Source organism: Sus scrofa, chromosome 1 (assembly GCF_000003025.6).
Source record: "Sus scrofa isolate TJ Tabasco breed Duroc chromosome 1, Sscrofa11.1, whole genome shotgun sequence".
Taxonomy (NCBI): Eukaryota; Metazoa; Chordata; class Mammalia; order Artiodactyla; family Suidae; genus Sus; species Sus scrofa.
Genome location: NC_010443.5, coordinates 270,487,977 through 270,508,202, shown reverse-complemented (window position 1 = coordinate 270,508,202; position 20,226 = coordinate 270,487,977). Strand labels below are relative to the sequence as shown.

The following is a 20,226-nucleotide window of genomic DNA, read 5'->3' as shown; positions in this document are numbered from 1 at the left end:
CCATGGCCAGCAGAGCTTGGGACAACACTAATTCACAGATTCCCAGAAACCTCCATGGTGGGTACCATGGAACCCTTGCTCTACTCTGCCTGCTTCACAGGGTTGCATGTGTCCAAAGACAGGCACAGTGTCTACACCACGGTAGCTGGAAAAGCCAGGGTCCCCTGACCAAGAGGAGCTGCAAACACTCAGCATCTCCGAGCCTCAGTTTCCCCGACTCTAAAAGGCAGGGTGGACAAGATGGCCCATACGACCGCCTGGGATGGTTCATTCTGAGTCCGTGACTCTAAGCAAAGAGGAGAGTTAGGGAGCTGGCTGGTACCCCATGAGCAACACATAAATCCCATCGGGCAGGGGATCCCACAAGGTCTGGGCAAGGATGCCATACCTCTCACGGCCAGGAACGCCCGGGCTGTGGCAGAGCCCAGGAGGTTGTGAGCGACACACTCATATGTGCCCGCATCCCCAGCCTCCACTCGCTCCAGCCACAGGCTCCCATCCGGCAGGGTCCGGAGCCGCCGGCTGGTCCTCAAGGGCTGGCCCCCATGCAGCCACTCCACCGTGGGTGCCGGCTCTCCGGTGGCCTGGCACCGCAGGGCCACAGCATCCCCGGATCTCACTGTCACATCCTGGGGCTTCACCTGGAACACCGGGGCACCTGTGGGAGGTCCGGGACAGATTGTAACAACACTTTTTTTTCTTTTCTGTTTACGTCTGCACCTGTGTGGTATATGGAAGTTCTCAGGCTAGGGGCTCAAATCAGAGCTGCAGCTGCCAGCCTAGGCCACAGCCATGGCAACACTGGATCCAGGCTGCATCTGCAGCCTACACCGAAACTTGCAGTGATGCTGTATCCTTAACCCACTGCGTGAGGCCAGGGATCCAACCCACATCCTCACGGACACTATATTGGGTTCTTAACCCCCTGAGCCCAACGGGAACTCCCTAGACACATTTTACTGCTTTTGTACAAGCAGATCTCAGAAATGTTGTGGGTTCGGTTCCAGACGACTGTAATAAAGCAAATATCACAACAAACTGAATTGCATGAATTTTTTTGGTTTCCTGGTCCATATAAAAATTATGTTTACACTATACTTACTCTATTAAGTGTACAATGGCATTATGTCTAAAAATATAATCTGTATACCTTAATTTAAAATAATTCATCATTAAAAAAAAAAAAAGGAAAGAAAAAGGAGTTCCCTTTGTGGCGCAGCGGAAAATCTGACTAGAATCTATGAGGATTGCGGGTTCAATCCCTGACTTCATTCAGTGGGTTAAAGGCTCTGGCGTTGCCAGGTCACAGGAGCTGTGGCAGGTCGCACATGCGTCTCAGATCTGGTGTTGCTGTGGCTGTGGCGTAGGCCAGCAGCTGTAGCTCTGATTTAACCCCTAGCCTGGGAACTTCCATATGCCGCAGGTGCGGCCCTAAAAAGCAAGCAAGCAAGCAAGCAAGAAAGAAAGAAAGATTATCACTAAAAAAAATGCCAGCTATCATTTGAGCCTTTGGTGAGTCATAATTTTTTTGGCTGAGAAGATTTGAAATATTTCAAGAATGGTCAAAATGTGACACAGAGACACAAAGTGAACAAATGCTGTTGGAAAAGTGGTACCAACGAACTTGCTTGATGCAGGGTGACCACAAACCTTCAATTTGTAAAAACGAAAACAAAACAAAAACAAAAACAGAAACAGAAACAAAAACCACAATGTTTGTGATGTGCAATAAAATGAAACCCCATCAAACAAGGTGTGCCAGTATTCAAGTGAAACGTATTCCAAGAAAATAAACGTATTCCAAGAAAATACCAAGGGTTAGAAAATACCAAGGCCACGATCCTCCCCCCCAGCTGCCGTTCTTGACTGTTTCCTCCTAGACTCTACTTCCTTATAAGAAAGTGACCAGATTGCTTGCTTTTTCTTTCTCTTTCTCTGTTTGCTTTTCCTTAATTCTACAGTAGGTCATAACGGCCTTTCATGGCATTAAATATCTGCTGGGAGGGACTATTTGACATCCACTCTTTGGATTATTACGATTTGCTTAACCAGGTCCCTGTTACAGGACATTGAGCTTGTTTCCAATGACGAGGTGACCTGTGCCAGCATCGCCCCTACTTGATGCCAGATGACACGGGCAGGCGTGGGCTCTGTCACTTACTGGTGAGTGAGTCTCACCAAGTCACTCCCTGGTCCTCTCGGAAAGGTGGTCGTTCCTGTCCACTTAACTAGTACAGACCCTCCAGAATGGTGACCGTGAAAAATGGAGCATGCCCAGAGCTGCTGCGGCTGTGAGGCCAGCAAACTGCCACACGCCATGGGGAAGTGTGAACTGGTGCCCCACCATGATGAGTTTTTTTCCTAAGGGGCTATATAGTGCAGAGCTCTTTCCAGAGGCTCCAGAGGTGGAGCCCTGCTTTGCCTTTGCAGTGGGCTTCTAGCATATTCTGTGGATTGAGTTCCGTGGCTGAATCACTGCGTTCTCTGCCTCCATCTTAACATCATCTCCCCCCCCATCTCTCTCTCTCTCTGTATCTCTGTCTCTCTTTCCATCGCTGTCTCTCTCTAATCTCTCTCAGCGTCTCTCTTAAAGGAACACTTGTGATAGCATTCAGAGCCACCAAGACAATTCAAGACAACCTCCTTATCTCGAGATCTTTAACTCAATCACATTAGTAAAGATCCTTTTTCCAAATATCATAACATTCACAGTCCCGCAGACGAGGACCCAGTCATAGCTTTGGGAGCCATTTATAGCCTCCCACAGCCATTAGGTCCTAAAGCTGAACTGATATGTCCTGTACGACGGCTCAGCAATTCCGCTCCTGGATCAATACCCTGATAGAAACGGGTACGCGTGTCCACCAGAAGGCGTGCATAAGGATGTTGCAGCGGCACTGTTGATATTTGCCCCCAACTGGAGAGAGAGATGCAGCAGAACATATAAATAAACTGGGGCAAAGCCACAGAGTGGAAACCACACAGCAACGGGAAGCAATAAAGTCACTCCACGTGCAATTGCCACAAAGGCACAAGGAGCCTGACATTGAGCACAGGTGACATGGTTCCATTTAAACGAAGGTCAGGAATAAGCAAGAGCAAGGCTTTGGCCATGGCTGAGTGAGGAGGTCAGCAAGTTGGCTTCCCCCCAAACCAGTACTAAACTGGGCAAAACGGTCAAAACCAACCATGTCAGCGTTCCAGAAATTAACTAAAAGCAAACCACAGACTGAGAACAGTTTCTCTCCGAAAAGCTTCTAGAACTTTGCAAACAGTGCAAGGGTGTGGCCTGGGGCAGCTCCCATCTCCCTATCTGCCCCCGCCCCCGACCCTGGTCCTCACACTAGTTTTATGAGGGGCAGGCTGGCTGTGAAACCAGCAGTTTTGCTGTTAGTGGGGTTGACTTGATGTGCAGTAGAGGATGGAGGTGTTAGCTGAGAAGTGGCAGTGCTGTCCGGGAAAGGAGGAGAGCTCTAGGAAGCAGGCGGGGAACTGGCCCCTCCGCTGATCTGTGGTCCTCGCCCTGGTTGAGGAGACCAAGGACCAGCTGGCAATATCACAGGGAGAACCTGGAAATAAGGGAGCCCTGGAGAGGCTGGATCCACTCTCCACACACCCCTGGCTGATGTGGGAAATATGCATCTGGGCGGGCTGGGGGAGAGGCAGAGCCAGGGCTGACCTGAAAGCCGCCTGAACTGTTATTGTTGTTGTCTTTTTAGGGCTGCACCTGCAGCATATGGGAGTTCCCAGGCTAGGGGTCCAATCAGCCCTTCGGCTACCAGCCTACACCACAGCCACAGCAATGCCAGATTCAAGCCATATCTGCCACATACACCTCAGCTTGATGAAAGGCCAGATCCTTAATCCACTGAGCGAGGCCAGGGATTGAGCCCACATCCTCATGGATATTAGATAGGTTCTTAACCCACTGAGCCACAATGGGAACTCCTGTTTGTTTTGTTTTGTTTTGTCTTTTTGTCTTTTTAGGGCCTCACCTGCAGCATATGGAAGTTTCCAGGTAGGGGTCTAATCGGAGCTGTAGCTGCTGGCCTATGCCAGAGCCACAGCAACGCCAGATCTGAGCCGAGTCAGCGACCTACACCACAGCTCATGGCAACGCCAGATCCTTAACCCACTGAGCAAGGCCAGGGATTAAACCCGCAACCTCATGGTTCCTAGTCGGATTCCTTTCCACTGTGCCACGATGGGAACTCCTGTTGTTGTTTTTAAATGTCGATCAGATCTCAATAAAGTGATTTTAAAACTGCAGTCGTTCTCAGGTGGGACTCCGATTCCCGAGGCATATGGAAGTTCCCCGGCTAGGGATCGAATCTGAGTTGCAACTGCAACCTACACCACAGCTGTGGCTAGGCCAGATCTTCAACCCACTGGATCTAAGGCAGTGCCGGATCCTTAGCCAGCTGCTCCACAGTGGGAACTCCAAGAAGAGATTTATTAACATAGGATGCTTGTGAAGGACACAGGCAGAGGGCCTTGCCCTGAGAACCAAGGGGGCTGCGTTTTTATAATCAGAGGAGAAGTGGGGAGGGAGAGAAGACTGCCTCTGCCTCTTCCTTTTTTAAAGACATTGTAGGAAAATGCAGCAGGAGGATGCTCATGGCCCAGGTCTCAGGCGAGTTCTTGGGACAGGCAGCCACCGGAGGGTCCTTGGCTTCATGCAGGAAAGAACAAGAGCAAGCATACAGTAAAGTGAAGGCAGTGATATGCAGCCCATTGCTCAGCCTCAAAAGGCCAGAGTGGCCCTGAAATTCAGGGTGGTGAGTTTTTACGCGCTGGGTAACTTCATCGGCTCACGAGTGGGAAGGTTATTCCAGCGATTATTCCCTCCTGTCTCAGTGTGAAAATCCAATATTAATAAATCTCAGAAGTTGGAAAAAAATAGTAATAATAGATGGCACTTGTCATCGATAAGTGAAAGCAGTCAGAGCCAGAAGCTGCATGTGATTCCATGCAGGTGAAATTCCCAGAAAAGGGGCCTCTGATCAAAGGCAGATCAACAGCTGCCAGGGGCTAGAGCTGGGAGCCAAGCAGCTTCTAGTTAACAGAGCACTCGGTGAAACTCAAAGTAATGCCATGAAATCCTCTAAATTTCACATCGACGGCAAATGGGCAGAGGGAACTCGAAAATGCTCTAAAAATGGGCTGTACAATGCATACCTTTACTAAGCATCACCAAACTGTAACCCTGAAAGGGATGGATCAGCCTAGGTGGCAGCCAGGGCTCAGATTCCATCCCCAGCCAGGAATTTCCATATGCTGGGGGTGTGGCCGAAAAAGGGGGGGAATTCCCCATTTAGGAGTTTCCTGGAGGCCTAGAGGTTAAAGACTCAATGTTGTCACTGCTGGGGCTCAGGTCGCTGCTGTGGCACAGGTTCAGTCCCTGGCAGGAACTTTCGAGTGTCGCGGGCACAGCCAAAGACAAAATCCCACTTGGAGGATTTCACAGGGTTACTGTGCGGGCTCTGATACCCAGAAGCGGCTTGGCAAACGCAGGAGCTGTCACTATGACCTCAGTGACAGTCCTGAGTTTTGAAGAAGCAGGTCCCCGAGGCTTGGCTGCCGGATCCCTGGGACTCACCAGCCTGGACCCTGATTCCCATTCCACACGGGGGAGGCATTTCACGGAAACTTAACTGTGTGTTTTGCATAAATATGCAGAATGGCCCTCCCTTCTCATGAGACAGCCTGGGTGGCGGCGGCCACAGCCTCTCCGCAGCCGCTAAGCACCTGCTTCAGCTGGTCCCCCCAGGCCCCAGGACGGGGCCGAGACTCACTCTGCAGCACAAGGACCACCACTTTCTCCACGGCGCCCATCTCATTCTCCGCCAGGCACTGGTACTGTCCCGCGTCGTCCATCTGCAGGTGGGAGGGGACCTGGTGTTCAGGAAAGGAGGACGAGCGGGAGGGGAGGATCTGGGGACAGCTGGGCAGACAAAGGGGTGACTGGAGTGAGGCCCATCGAATCAGGAAGGAGCTTGGAGCATAAACCAGGGGCAGGGAGCGGGGGGGGGGCCTTGAAGATTCCATGAGAAGCGCCTCCCTGGCCGCTTGTCAATAGAATCCAAAGATAATCCAGCCCCTCTCTGACCTGGAACCTGGTGGCGGGGGGGGGGGGGGGGCGGGGGGGTTGGGGGGAGGCGACCAAGGGCAATGGACCCCCCAGGGAGCCACACGCTGCAAGATCACAATTTATATCCACCTCTTCCAAACATTCAGGTGTTACGGCTCCACGGCACATTGTAAGGGATTCCTTGATAAAAGGGTTCCGTGGTCAAACAAGTTTGGGAAACCGAGTTAGACAGTAATAGTAATAGCTCGGGCTTCTGAACTGCTGGCGTCTCAGGGTGTGCCAGGGCACGCCTTGAATCTTCCAGAAAGGGGAGGGTTTGCGAGATTTCCCGGCCTTGGTGATAAGGAAATTTTCTCCCCGTGACCATGGACAGTGACGCAACTCAGGAAGAATGCTGGCTCAGATTGACTTCGGAGTGGCAGCACCACCGTGAGATGGAGCTGGGGCAGCTGGAGGCCCCTGTCCACGCCCAGAAGGTAATATCCTGGAGGCCGCCCCCGAGGGATGGTCAGCAGGCAGCACAGCACGCAATTAAGCCTGTAGATGACCCCATGGGACCGAATCCCGGCTCCATGGTTTATCCCATTGAGCCCATTACTAGAACACGACCATTAATCCAAGCCGCAGTGTCCCCACCTCTAAAATGAGGATAATAACCCGCAGGACTGTTCTAGGCGTCAAATGCAAGCACTCAGGTCACAGCAGCCCCCTAGCTGCTGAACCTGCCCTGCCAGGCGGATGATTCCTGCCACTTCGACACAGGCTCCCAAACCAGCAAGATCAGGGATGGCCCAGATGAACCGGACAGCACCCAACTGTCTGAAGCCATGATTTCTGCAGGATCTCCGGGACTAGGGACACAGAGGGGGAGGTGAGAGGGGGCTGCCCCAGTGCCCAAGGCTCTGGGAACAGTGTGGAGTAGGAATCAGGAGAGCCGGGGTGGCGTCCTGCCTTGCGCACTGACAGGTTGTGGGTCTCTCTGAGCCTCAGAGTCTCCGTCTATGAAATGGGGGGTTCTTACCTGCCCCACGGGGCTGTTATTATGAACATGAATTGGCATAGCCCCTCTTAAATACCTGGTATGGGTCATCGCACTGATTTCTCCCTATACATCTATGGGGGAGAAACAATAATTAGCCCCATTGAATGGATGCGGTAACTGAGGCCCAGAGAAGTTAAGCCACGGGCTGCAGGTCACCCTAGTTAGTCGCAGGGGAGGGTCTCTGGGGAGCAGGCAGGAGAGTGCTTTGTAGACTGGAGAGGGTGGTGCCAACCTAAAGAACCGTCCTGAGCAATCAGACAAGGCCAAGGGTTGTGCCAGGTGCCCCAGCCCAGGCCCCGGCCCCGCCTTGCCTCGGTCCTGCGGATGGTCAGGGAGCCATTCTGCAGCCGGTGCCGGAGACGGCTGCCCCGCAGCGGCAGGCCGTCTTTGATCCAGTGGATATCAGGTGCCGGGTCTCCGTGGACCGCACAGTCCAGCCGGACGCTGCCCCCCACAGGTGCCACCAGGTATGAAAAGGCTTCCCCTTGTAGGACAGGAGCCTCTGCATGAGGTGACAGCAGACAGGGCGTCAGAAAGGAGGTTCCCTTCAAGCTAAGCCTCCCATAAATCCACCCCCAAAGGCCTGCCCGCTGGACCCCAGGGGCCCACTGAGGCTCTGGTGGGCTCGGTGTGGCCGTGTAGGGTCAGTGGATCAGGGATGGCAAATGGCTTCTGTGTCATGGGTCAAGTGAGACAGACTGGCAGGGGTTGCCAGGAAAGCTACACTGGGAAGGATTCTCAGCTGAGCAGGAACAGTGCTGTGATTGATTAGTGATGCCTGAGACAGGCGCAGGAGGAAAGGAGGTGTATGCGTGTCATACACTGGCTCTCACAAGCCGCTTATCCCAGCGGCAGGGAAAACAAGGACTCACCAGACACAGCAACATGAAGACGTCCCTGATTCTCATTTCATGCAGCTCTTGAACCACTCTCGTGGTTGCAACCCTGTGCTGGTTTTCACTCTTGCGGGTTTGAATCTACCCATAGCTACAGCTGTGTCCTGGAGCCTTGGGCAGCTCATTCCCCTCCATCGAGCCCCACCCCCCATCCTAAAGTGGAGCATACGAGTCACGGTGTCGTGAGGGTTACTGTGCTGCTCCTGGTGGAGCAGGGCTGTCGGGAGCAACCAGCAAGCTGGCAAGATTCACCAATTGTTTGTCAGGGTCCCTGGCCCCCTACCCCTCCCATATCAACACCAAACAGCTGAGAGGAGTGCTACAGGCCGATCGGCCAGATCTCAATTCTACTCCAGCCAGGTCATCTGAAGAGTATAAAAAATACTGATTCCAGGGCCCCACCTTTACAGAGTGGGGGTGGAACGTGGGCCTCAGGATTTTATAAAGCCCCCAGGAGATCCGAATGCCCAGCCAGGGTGGAGAATTACTAGTTCAGAGATTAGGAGCCCTGTTTCTTAGATAAAGTGCTAAATTGGGTCAGCGGAGGTCGGAGAAAGTCCACGTGGTCACTCCCTACCCTTCACATGGACGAAGCTGACCGCCTGCACGCGGCCCACTCTGTTCTCGGCCCAGCAGATGTAGGTCCCGCCATGCTCTCTGGTGACGGCCACTCGCTGCAGCGTGCTGCCCCCATCCTGCTCGGACACCCCGTCTGTGGCAGAGAAAGAGATGCCCAAGGGGCAATGAGCCCAGAGTGCCAGGGACCTCCTGCCCTGACCACTTCCCTCAGGCCTGGGTAGTCAGCAGGTGCTTCTTTTTTTTTTTTTTTTTTTTTTTTTTGTCTTTTTGCTATTTCTTGGGCCACTCCCGCAGCATATGGAGGTTCCCAGGCTAGGGGTCCAATCGGAGCTGTAGTCACCGGCCTACGCCAGAGCCACAGCAACGCGGGATCTGAGCCGCGTCTGCGACCTACACCACAGCTCACGGCAACGCCGGATCGTTAACCCACTGAGCAAGGGCAGGGACCGAACCCGCAACCTCATGGTTCCTAGTCGGATTCGTTAACCACTGCGCCACGACGGGAACTCCAGCAGGTGCTTCTTAAAGACACAAGGAGTCCCTTTCCCGCTGGAGGCCTAAGCAAGGTGGACCCGATCGTGGCGGGCACAGGCCACGTTAGGGGATGAGGTTGAGGACCTGCCTTTTCTCATTTTCATGTCCGCACCTTGAACCCTGTGTGACGAGTGGCCAGGCGGAGGTCTTTGGGGGTCTGTAAACACGTGGCACTTATTGATTGCCGCGATTTACATACAGATGGATGCTACTCACGGCCTTCGTTTTCCCTGTAATCGTCAGACACTGCTGCTACACCAGGAGCAGGGCAAGTGCCAGACCGATGGGCCATCTACTTGGGGCGAGGCCCTGCCCAGGGGGCCTCCTGCATAAATCATTCCGCCCACAGGACGCCCACCGTTTCCATTTTGCGAGGAAAATCCAGCCTCCAAAAGGCCGAATCTCTCAAGCTCCCTGCCAGGAGGTGCTGGGTTTGGGGCAAAGCCTTCTTCACAGGTGCGCAAAGGTGAGCTGCTCGGGGTTCCCCACCCCTGGACTCGGGTGTAGGAGGGTCTGAATATCCGTTTGCAGTGGAGGGGACTGAGCAATTCCTCCATTCAGTGGACATTTATTGAGCACCTCCTGTATACAGCACAGGGGCTGTGGATGCCCCAGGGCCTCCCTAAACACCTCCTGGGACGCAGATAGGAGGAAAGAGCCCCAGGAAAAGTTTGCCAAGATGCTCACAATGAGAGCAGCAGCGCTGGCTGGAGCACAGACCCCTCTCCTGGCCTGAGGTCTCCAGAGTTGCGTATATTTTGCAGGTGGCTCCTGGCCGGGTCTGACATGTGCCTGGTCATTTAGGGCCACACGTGTGTTTGCCCTGACCCCCACACGCAGGGCCAAGTCTGGAGACTCAGAACCCCCAGGCAACTGGCACCTTCTTCCTCTCCACCAGGTTGGGTTGCCCTACCTGTGCCCCTGCCCTCCTCAACCTCCCAGGGACCAGGTCCTGTCCCACCTGCCCTCAGCAGGCCCAGACCTGTGACTGGCCGGTCATTGACAATCCAGCCAATTCGGGGTGTAGGGCTGCCCCGGGCCGCACAGCGAAGCCACAGCTTGTCCCCGAAGCGCAGGCTGCGGTCCCCAGGCAGGGTGGTAAAGACAGGCAGTGCCAGGACGGTGAGGTGCACGCGGCGGCGGGCGCGGCCCACAGTGTTCTCAGCAGTGCAGTGTAGGTCCCAGCATCCTGGCTCTGGAGACAAAGGCAGGGGTCAGACCATCCAGCCCAGAGAGGCAGAGTGACTTGCCCAAGGTCACACAGCGAGCAAGTGGCTCAGCTTCACCATTGTACTCTGCAGGTTTCAAATGGCGCCTTGAGGAAATCAAATTTGTATTTTAAGGCAGGACGAGAAAAATTAAACATGAAATTGCCTTTGGGGTCTCCTCCCTCACTCCCTAACGTGCATTATGCATCTGCATTACCCATTAACCAGAGCTCTGAAGATGGACATGTCGGCTCAACTGTAAGATTCAATTTTCCCCTTTCTTCTGACACTAGCGAGGGAACTTCTTTTTTTTTTTTTTTTTTTCTTGTCTTTTTGCCTTTTCTAGGGCCACTCCCGCGGCATATGGAGGTTCCCAGGCTAGGGGTCAAATCAAAGCTGTAGCCACTGGCCTACGCCAGAGCCACAGCAATGCGACTGTGCTCCTTTGACTTCTAACAATCCCATGATTCTCAGTTTGGCTCAAAGCCAGTTCTGCTGCTTTCTTCCGAAACTGACTGGTAATTGAATTTTCAGCCTTCCTAATCCCAGCCTGGCCACAGGCTCGTGACAGTCATCATTTACTGAGTACGTACCCTGTGCTCAGAATGGGACCTGCACTAGCCCCCCCATCCCCCGTCCCCCCATCTGGGGGATAACCGCTCTTGTGATTACAGAAGATGATGAGTGCTGATGGGGAAGGGGGCTGGGGTCCCACCCACGCCCCTGGCTCAGGTCAAGAACGCGAGGGGCAGTTGGGGACACAAAGTCATTGCCACTTGCCCTCCCTCACCCCTGGCTGTCTAGGGCTTCCTCCCTCCCCCAGGAACTAGCCACAGACGTCCTGATGTAAATCTTGGTTCTGCCTCTTGCCGACAGCACATCTTCAAAAAAACCTGGGTACACTCTGAACCCAGGTTTCTTCATCTATAGCTGGGGTGATAACACGCATGCCTTCAGGTTCCAGGATTAAGAACCTGCACAGCTTTCAGCACAGAGCTGGGCACACGGGGGGCGCGCCCCTGCTGCTTGCTGCTCCCCGTTGTTGCTATCATCCCCCTCGGCTCCCCCGGGACCAGGCCCGCACCTTCGAGTTCTTCACCAGCAGCTCCCCAGAAGGCTGGACGGTGAACTTCCCCTCGGCTCCAGACAAAGGCTGGCCATCCTTTTCCCAGGTGATGCTGGGCTCGGGACTGCCACTGGCTGCGCAGGGCAAGAGGGCATGGGAGCCTTCGGTGGCGGACAGGTCGGGGAGGCCGGGCTTGATCACTGGCGGGACTGTTAGGAGAGGGAGGTCCACTCGGGGACTGGGGCTGGGCTGGGTGGGCCGCCTCTGCCCCAGTGCCCTTGGCCCTTGGCACATCCTCGGCCCCTCCCTCCACCCCATCTGCCGTCCCCATCACCCCCTGGTCATAGGCCACTGCCCGCGGTCTGGACAAGCTGGGGACTCTCTCTCGTTTGGTGAAGCTGTGGGGAGTGACCCCATTCGCACACAGGCACACACAGTGACTAAAGGGGCAGAGATGGCTATTGCTCCTGGATGACCAATTGCCCACCAAGGGCCAGAGGAGGCGGAGGGGCCCAAAACTGCTGTCTGAAGCCAACATGGGAGATGTGTCTTCCTGAACTCCTTCTAGAACCACAAGCTGTGCTGGGGTGGGGGAGTAGGCAGGGATGTGCCTGCCTGGCACCAGAGCCAGGCAGGGAAGGGAGAGGCTGTTGGGAGCCTCTAAGCCCACTGCTCACTGGGGCAACTTCTGTGCCCCTCCCAGAGCCCACCGTGCACCACCAGCCGAGTCTTCCCCATGGCACTGCCTGCGCTGTTCTGGGCGATGCAAAAATAGTTCCCAGCATCCTCTGGGCTGACGTGGATAATCCGCAGCTGTCCACCAGGTAGAACCTGGGTACCTGCCCCTGGATGTGATGGGAAGAAATTGGGGGCTGGTGGCTAGGGCAGCAGGGCCCGTGGGGAGGGCAGCAAGGCTGCCTGGGCTGTTCTGTCTGACCAGGCAGCACGTGACTTGCTGTGATCACAGGAGGACAGGGGGACAGAGTGAGCACGGAAGCCAGACCCAGAGCCCAGCCAGGCTGTCCCCCTCCTCAGCCTCCCAACCCAGCCACTGAGCGCTCAGGCAGAAGGCCAGGCACTGGGGTGGTGACAGGAGGCAGGAAGTGAAGTGGGGGCAGGGTATGGGTGATGAGCCTCTGGGCAGGGGCAGGGCAGGGGCTTTCAGGACCTCCCAGCAGATGTGCCGAGGCTCCTGGGCAGGGAGGAGGCCCCCAGGTTCCTGCTGTTCTCTTCCCACCTGCACTGGCTGCTGGGGACACTCACCCGTCGGCACGCTGAGCCCTTCTCTCTGCCAGGTGATGCTCGGCCGGGGGATGCCCGAGGCCTCGCAAGGCAGCAGCACCTCCTTCTCTGCCACTGCCCAGACCACGCGGGGTAGCGGCTTCACCACGGGGGAGGCTGCCAAGAAGTGGGGCTCTAGAGTTCCCTGGGGACACTGTCAATACCCCGCCCCACCCCCCAGGGGGTCCCTGAGCACCAGAGAGGCCTCTGAGGGGACCCTCAGAAAGGGGGACACAGCGGGCTGATTTTTGCTCCTAAAGAATCCTCTAGCTCTCCTGTCCCCTCTGCCCTGAGGGCCATGGCTGTCTGGACCAGGGGACACATACCTCGCACGGTGAGGACCACGTGCTTGTGAGCCACACCCACGGCGTTGCGGGCCGTGCAGGTGTAGCGGCCGGCGTGGATGGGGAGGGCCTGCCCGATCTCCAGGGCGCCTGGGGATGGGAACAGGGCACCAAGACGGGTGAGGGGATGCGGGACGGATGTCCCAGGAGGGAGCTGGCAGGGCACATACACACCCACTCTGGTGTCTCTGTGGCCGGCCATGCAACCTGCCTCCCTGCCCATTTCTAAGCAGCATGGAGGAAGCTGGGCTGGGCTCTGCTCCCTGCCCAGAGCTTGACCGTGGGCAAGCCCCTTCCACTGTCGTGCCTTCCAGTCTCGGGGCCAGATGGACAATGAGGAATCACACAGGGTGCTCTCTAGCCCCTTCTGGCTGTGACAGCCCCGGATCAGCCACTGCCCCACCCGCCTTCCCTGGCCCACCCTTAGTTCCACAGGCCTTCACCCTGCTCTCCTTGCCAGGCTCTGCTCACAATGCGCCTCCTCCAGGCAGCCTCCCTGGATTGCCACCTCCCCTGTCCACCCTTTGCCCTCTCTCCCTCTGTCCTGGCTGCTCAATGAACACCATTTTAACCTTCCCAGACCACAGACTGGACGTCACCTCAACAGTCAAGTAAAGTGGTTTCACGGTTTCTTTCTTTTTTTTTCCTTTTTGGTCTTTTTAGGGCCGTACCCATGGCATATGGAAGTTCCCAGGCGAGGCGCTGAATTGGAGCTCTAGCCACTGGCCTACACCACAGCCACAGCAACGCAGGATCTGAGCCTTGTCTGCAACCTATGCAACAGCTCATGGCAACACCAGATCCTTAACTCACTGAGTGAGGCCAGGGATCGAACCCGCCTCCTTACGGATACTAGTCAGATTCATCTCCACTGAGCCATGACTGGAACTCCAAATAAACTGGTTTCTAAACCATTCCCTGTGGACCCCTGAGGGCCTGCTGAGTGAGCAAGGGGAGCCTCTGGCCCTGGACCACCCTGCATGGACCACCCCCAGCTGGGACCAGAACCTAGCTTCTTTCGCATGTTGGGCTTCCCCACAACCACTTGTCAGAGGAAGGGTTCTATTGCTTTGGAAGAGTTTGAAAACCACACATCTGGCCAGTGGTTCACAGCCTTTAAGATTTCACTAGCCAACCAACAAATAAATTTAATTTGGAGAATTCCTATAAAGTTGTCAACTTTTTATTTTGACAAGCGAAGACATTTTAAAAATCACCATCCACTACCACCTTAACTTCCTAAAAGAAAGGCAACTTCAACACCAAATTATTAAGAAAAGCATTATTTCAGAGTAAAGGGACAATCTTTCTTTTTTCTTTCTCCCTTCCTTTTTTTTTTTTTTGTTTTTTTTGGTTTTTTTGTTGTTTTGTTTTTTTTGGTATTTAGGGCCAAACCTGCAGCATATGGAAATTCCCAGGCTAGGGGTCAAATTGGAGCAGCAGCTTCCAGCCACAGCCACAGCCACAGCACACCAGATCCAAGCCATGTCTGCAACCTGCACCACAGCTCACAGCAAAGCCGGGTCCTTAAGCTACTGAGTGAGGCCGGGGATCAAATCCACCTTCTCATGGATACTAGTGGGGATTGTAATCCGCTGAGCCACAGCAGGACCTTCCAAGGCAATCTTAATGAGACAAAATTAGCTTTAGGAAAATTCTCACACAGCTAGTATTTTTCTCATTTCGCCTTTAAGCATCACTTATCTCTCCATGGGTTGCTAGCATCAGGGACCCACTGGAGGCTACCGATACTCTAGGGCATCGATGGGGCTACTGAGGCCCAGAGGGGGCAAGGGGTTTTTCCCAGGTCATACAGCAAGGAAACGGCAGAGCCAGGTCAGAACTTTCCATCTTATTCTATCACCAGGCCACAGTGGGCAGCTTTCACACCCTCAGCCCAGTTCCCCCAGTGTCCCCTCAGCAGCGGGTCCACGCGGCTCACCCCTACTTACCTGAAGGCGAGACACGGTAGCCATTCCCCCGCGCCCCCAGCCGGGTGCCCGCCTTGCTCCACGACACTACCGGGGCTGGCACGCCTGTGCTGTGGCACGTGAGGACCACAGGTGCCATCATGGTCACGGTGAAGTCTGTCTGGTCGTCAGCAATGGTGGGAGGCACTGAAACGCAAGTTTGATCTGATGGAAGGGAAGGTGTTGCCTGGGTGATGGGAAGCGTGTTCACAGAAGAGGGAACAGCATGTGCAAAGGCCCTGAGGTGAGGAACAAAAAGCTGAGCAGCATGACTAGGTCCCGGAGTGAGCAGGCTTTGGCAGGGCTGGGGAGCTGAACCTGAGAGAGGGGGTGCAGCAGGGCAGACTATATGGGCCCAGGTGACATCTGGCATTCTGTCCCAAGGGCAGTGGGCCTCTGTGGTGGGGGGGATTTTAACCAGGATGATGACAAGGTCAGATGTGGGTTCAGAACATTCTGGATGGGGGAGAGGCCTCTCCTGTGAGCTCCCACAGGCCAGGAACTGTGCTGGAGTCAGGTTATGTCAGTGTGGCAGGGCAGGAGCAGAGAGCGCCTCCTGGAGGAGGTGACCCAAGAAGCTCAGAAAGGCTCAGAGGGAACTGGCGCTGCCCCCATCCCGGCTTCCTCCTCTGCCCCTCACCTTGAACATGAACTCACCGTGAACTGTCACCCAGTAGAGCCTGCGGGCTTCGCCCACCTCATTGCTCACCACACACTCAAACTGGGCTGAATCCCCGGGGCCGGGGGCTGCGAGGAGCAAGGCATTGGAGGGCAGGAGCCTGGACAGACAGACGGACGGTTGTCTGCTGAGTGACTGGCCTGGCTGCCCTGAAACCAGCCAGCCGAGGCCTCTCTGCCTGGAGACTGTGGAAGGAGTGTGTGTCTCATGACTACTCTCCCTGCCTGTATACAGCCCATAGCCCGACTCCAGAAGCTTCGAGAATTGTCCACCTCCCAAGGTCTAGCTGTTGAGTTTGTGGGCTAATTTATTTTATTTTATATTTTTGTCTCTTTAGGGCCGCACCTATGGCATATGGAAGTTCCCAGGCTAGGGGTGCAATCGGAGCTGCAGCTGCCAGCCTACACCACAGCTCAAAGCAACGCGGGATCCTTAACCCGCCGAGTGAGGCCAGGGCTCGAACCTGCATCCTCATGGATACTACTCAGGTTCGTTACCGCTGAGCCATGACGGGAACGCCTGTGGGGGATTTTAATGTTTGCTCCATTACCCTAAAAGTCCAGTCACCACCTACGATACCTTCTCTGATAGTAACGACATCCAAAGCCCTGATCAGAGCTGCTTGGGTGCCCTGAACACCTGTTTGAGTCACAAAGCCCCACAATGACCAGGCACCTGACGCCACAAATATCTGGGGCATGAATCGGTCAGCTGACTCCCTTATTTCTCCCAGTGATCGGTTCACCATCAGCTGCATTTGAGAAACGGGGCAACCAGAGCTCCTGCGGGAGCCTCGGGTCCAGGCTCAGCCAGCATGGACTTGGGCTTCAACAAAGGTTCTTACACAGCGACCGAAGTGGTTTTAAAGACCGTGAATATATTTTCTGTTCAGCTGTGTGTCCCCAATGCCCCTCCCTCCTCCTACCAGGCATCTGGGTATAAAGACCCTCCTGGCCCCCTGAGTTCGGGACACAAATTCCGGTGCTGGCGTGGGTGAGATCTGCCTCGGTTCTGGCTGGGCTCCCGCTCTGCGAGATGGGCACGCCCTTCCCCACCCAGGGAGTCCCCTGTGGTCCCCGGAGGGACCAGCTCAGTACCTGTAGGCGCCCTGCTGCAGCCGGAAGTCCAGCTTCTGTCCATCTTTCCACCAGACCACGAGGGGCTTGGGGGAGCCACTGGCCTCACAGGGCAGCGAGGCGGGGCTGTGAGCGGTCAGGGTCAGGTTGGAGGGGCCGGGGGCGATGGCCGGAGGTTCTGGGGAGAGAACACTATCAGGAGATGGGGTGCAGGATGCGGGCAGGGCAGGGGTCTCTGAGGCTGTTTCCAGAGGCAAAGCCCAGGAGCAAGGGGGTACCCTCCTACCACCTTCAACCCCCCACCCCAAGGAAGCAAGATCAAGAAGCAGGAGAAACTCCTGGAGGGGATTGTCCAGTGGGCTCCCAAAGCTGCAGTGCCAGGGGCTTTGCTCACCCCACCACCTCCCTTTGAACGAGGCCCCCAAGGCACAGATCCCCAGCAGCCCCGCCGGAGGCCAAGCCCCAGCCGCCACTGAGGTGATCAACTAATGGAAGAGCTGATTAGAGCGCTTGGCTCCGTGGAGTGCCTGTTTTATCACTCACTTAATGGGACAGCAGAGTAGTAAGTGCATATAATGTATGCATAAAAATAAATACGAATCTTTTTTTTTTTTTTTTAATAGGGGCATATGGAAATTCCCAGGCTAGGGGTCAAATTGGAGCTACAGCTGCTGGCCTACACCACAGCCACAGCAACACAGAATCCGAGCCATGTCTGTGACCTACACCACAGCTCACAGCAACACCAGATCCTTAACCCACTGAGCAAGGCCAGGGATTGAACCCATGTCTTCCTGGATACTAGTCGGGTTCATAACCCCCTGAGCCACAAGGGAAACTCCTAAATATGCATCTTTGAGTGTACATGCTCAAAACTTTTTACTAATGGGTTTTAGTTGCTCTTGGCTCCTGACAGCTAGGATGACCCAGAAACCAAGCAAGACATGGTCCAGAAAGAGGACGGATGCTGAAGGCAAAAAAAGCACCTTCCCTTGTCTACTTACCAAAGACCTGGAGGTCAAGGCCCTGCCGATCAGAACCTGCGGAGTTGGATGCCAGGCAGAGGTAGTGGCCAGCGTCCTGGGCGAGGACTGGCTGGATCCTCAGGGAACCCTCAGGCAGAAGCTGAAACCTGGGACAGAGGGAGGGGTTGCCATGGATATCAGCAGTCCAGCAAGGCCCTACAAGGGGCTGGACCCCTGCTAGTGTCTCCAGAAAGACCCTCCCCTCTGTCCCTGGCTTTCCCAGCAAGAGGATGCGAACTCAGAAGTCCTGCATCTGCGAGGCCAAGGTGGGGGGGGGGGGGGGCGGTCAGAGCTCTGGGCAGCAACCTAGCATCAGAAAGAGTGAAATGGGAGTTCCGTCGTGGCTCAGTGGAAACGAATCCGACTAGTATTCATGAAGACTCGGGTTCGATCCTTGGTCTCACTTAGTGGGTTGAGGATCCGGCATTGCCATGAGCTGCTGTGTAGGTCACCGTCAAGGCTCGGATCTGGTGTTACTATGGCTGTGGTGTAGGCCAGCAGCTACAGCTCCAATTCGACCCCTAGCCTGGGAACCTCTGTATGCCACAGGTGCAGCCCCCACCTCCGCCAAAAAAAAAAAGAGGGTGAAATGGGAGGCCTCCTAAGTGCTCACCTGGGTCCAGCCTCTCCCCAAGAGCCATCAGGCAGTGGTCCCAGAACGGCCCCTAGATTAGGTCTGAGAACTGTCCCTTCCCACGTCTGTACGGTGTGACCCCGCCCCCAGGCACGGCTGATTGGACTGTAGATGAACACGGCACGCGGGCTGGGCCAATAGAATTCTCTGTCCTGGGAATTTGGAACTAGGGTTTCCAGACAGCACTCCAGGCTCTGCAGGTTGTATGAACAGAGGAGGAGCTGTGACCTGGGGGCAGGGGGAAGCCGTCTCCACCGTGTTTGCACAGAAAGAAGGTGTAGAAAACTGGTCTGAGAAAGAGAGAGGCGTGAAGCCCTACACAGAACAGGGATGAGCGACCGAGAGTCAACCCGGGACAGACAGAGACAGTCACCGAGAGTTCTCATGCCCCTAACCAACAGGCTGCCTGACCTTGGGTTCTGAGAAGATGCATGTCCTTTCTGCTCCACCTGCCCAGGTGGGCTTCTGTTTACAACCCGTAAAAAAGAGGTAACTGAGCCCCTCCCCTGCCAGCTCCCACCTGGGGCTCCCAGGATCCAGGGGGACCCCGTCCTTTCGCCAGCTCACAAGGGGCGGGGGAGTGCCGTCTGCCTGGCAGGGCAGCAAGGCCGTCTGGTTCGCAGAGGCGTTCACTGCAGGTGGTCCTGGCCTGATGGAGGGCACGGCTGGAAGAGGGGCACAGGAGGAGTGGGTGCTGGGAGTCTGTCGCTCTCAGGGGGGTGGGCAGGGTGAGTGGGGTGGGGCCGCTCACTGCGGATCTCCACGCGGAAGGCCACGCTGGTGCTGCCTGCAGCATTACGGGCAGTGCAGCTGTAGTCACCGCTGTCAGCCGTGCTCAGGGCCTGCAGCTGGAGGAACCTGCCCTGCTCTGGGAACTGGGTGTGAGCATCTGCCTGTAGAGACCCCCAGGGCAGAGAGAGAGATCAGCGCTGGGCCGGGCCAGCCCTCGGGCGCCAGGACCACGGAACCAGAGAGTGGCCTCTGCCCCACCGTGGGCTGGCCTGCAGCCCCTGAACTGATGCCCAGCTGAGGACCCTCTGGGGAAATAAGCTCGGGTGGAGAAAAAGAGCAAGTGCCCTGGAGCCCTGGCAGAGGGAACACACGCTCAAATCAGGAGCTGAAGCTCCCTCAGATCTACAATGCGTGGGTCCACAGCAGAAAACTGGCCCCATTTCAGGGTGAGCACAGAGAGCCTCACCACACAGCCGCTCGGCATAGCTCAAAGGCACAGCACAGACAGACAGCAGACGCCCAGGAGTTCCCTTGTGGCTCAGCGGGTTAAGGATCTGGCATTGTCACTGCTGTGGCTCAGGTTGCTGCTGTGGCACAGATTTTGATCCCCGGCCTGGGAATTTCCACATGCTGCAGGCACAGCCAATAACAACCAAAAAGAAGCCCTGGGTACAAATTTTAGCCTGGTCTCAGTGTTCCCATCCACAGTATGGGGACAACAGTAATAACAGGAGGGAGAACAGGAGAGCAAATATGCAAAGTGCTGGCACAGAACAGGCCCTCGGCACCTGGGATCCAGGCTGGTCAGGGTCTGGGGCTTGAGGGGGACAGAGAATGGTGCCCTGGGCCCCCAGCCTGGCACCCACCTGCAGCAGGATGCCATCCCGGTGCCACTCGATTTCTGGTGCTGGATCTGCCTTCACTGAGCACTCCAGAACCAGCTGTCCTGGGGCCAGGCCAACCACAAAGCGGGGACCTTGGGGCCCGATGACATTTGGGGGAGCTAGTGGGCAGAGAGCGCATGAGAGCTGGACCCTCCCCTTCAGGTCCCTCCTGCCTCCCTCTCCTG

General features: G+C 55.6%; 1 protein-coding gene and 1 long non-coding RNA gene across 2 annotated transcripts in view; one reads left to right on the top strand and one right to left on the bottom strand.

The window, feature by feature from the left end:
* HMCN2 (hemicentin 2) overlaps window positions 1-20,226 on the bottom strand; it is a 158,973-nt gene that overhangs the window by 14,775 nt on the left and 123,972 nt on the right. The window contains 17 exon segments of the mRNA XM_013993934.2: window positions 389-658; window positions 5,796-5,877; window positions 7,445-7,635; window positions 8,607-8,741; window positions 10,125-10,316; window positions 10,319-10,337; window positions 11,435-11,625; window positions 12,127-12,261; window positions 12,680-12,814; window positions 13,024-13,131; window positions 14,994-15,158; window positions 15,669-15,790; window positions 16,788-16,944; window positions 17,771-17,898; window positions 18,946-19,090; window positions 19,177-19,318; window positions 20,024-20,160. Coding sequence (XP_013849388.2) covers window positions 389-658; window positions 5,796-5,877; window positions 7,445-7,635; window positions 8,607-8,741; window positions 10,125-10,316; window positions 10,319-10,337; window positions 11,435-11,625; window positions 12,127-12,261; window positions 12,680-12,814; window positions 13,024-13,131; window positions 14,994-15,158; window positions 15,669-15,790; window positions 16,788-16,944; window positions 17,771-17,898; window positions 18,946-19,090; window positions 19,177-19,318; window positions 20,024-20,160 — 2,454 coding nt within the window.
* On the top strand, window positions 4,189-10,112 carry LOC110256411. The gene is made up of 3 exons (XR_002337870.1): window positions 4,189-5,883; window positions 6,465-6,567; window positions 9,492-10,112. It is a non-coding gene; the product is annotated as an uncharacterized LOC110256411 (long non-coding RNA).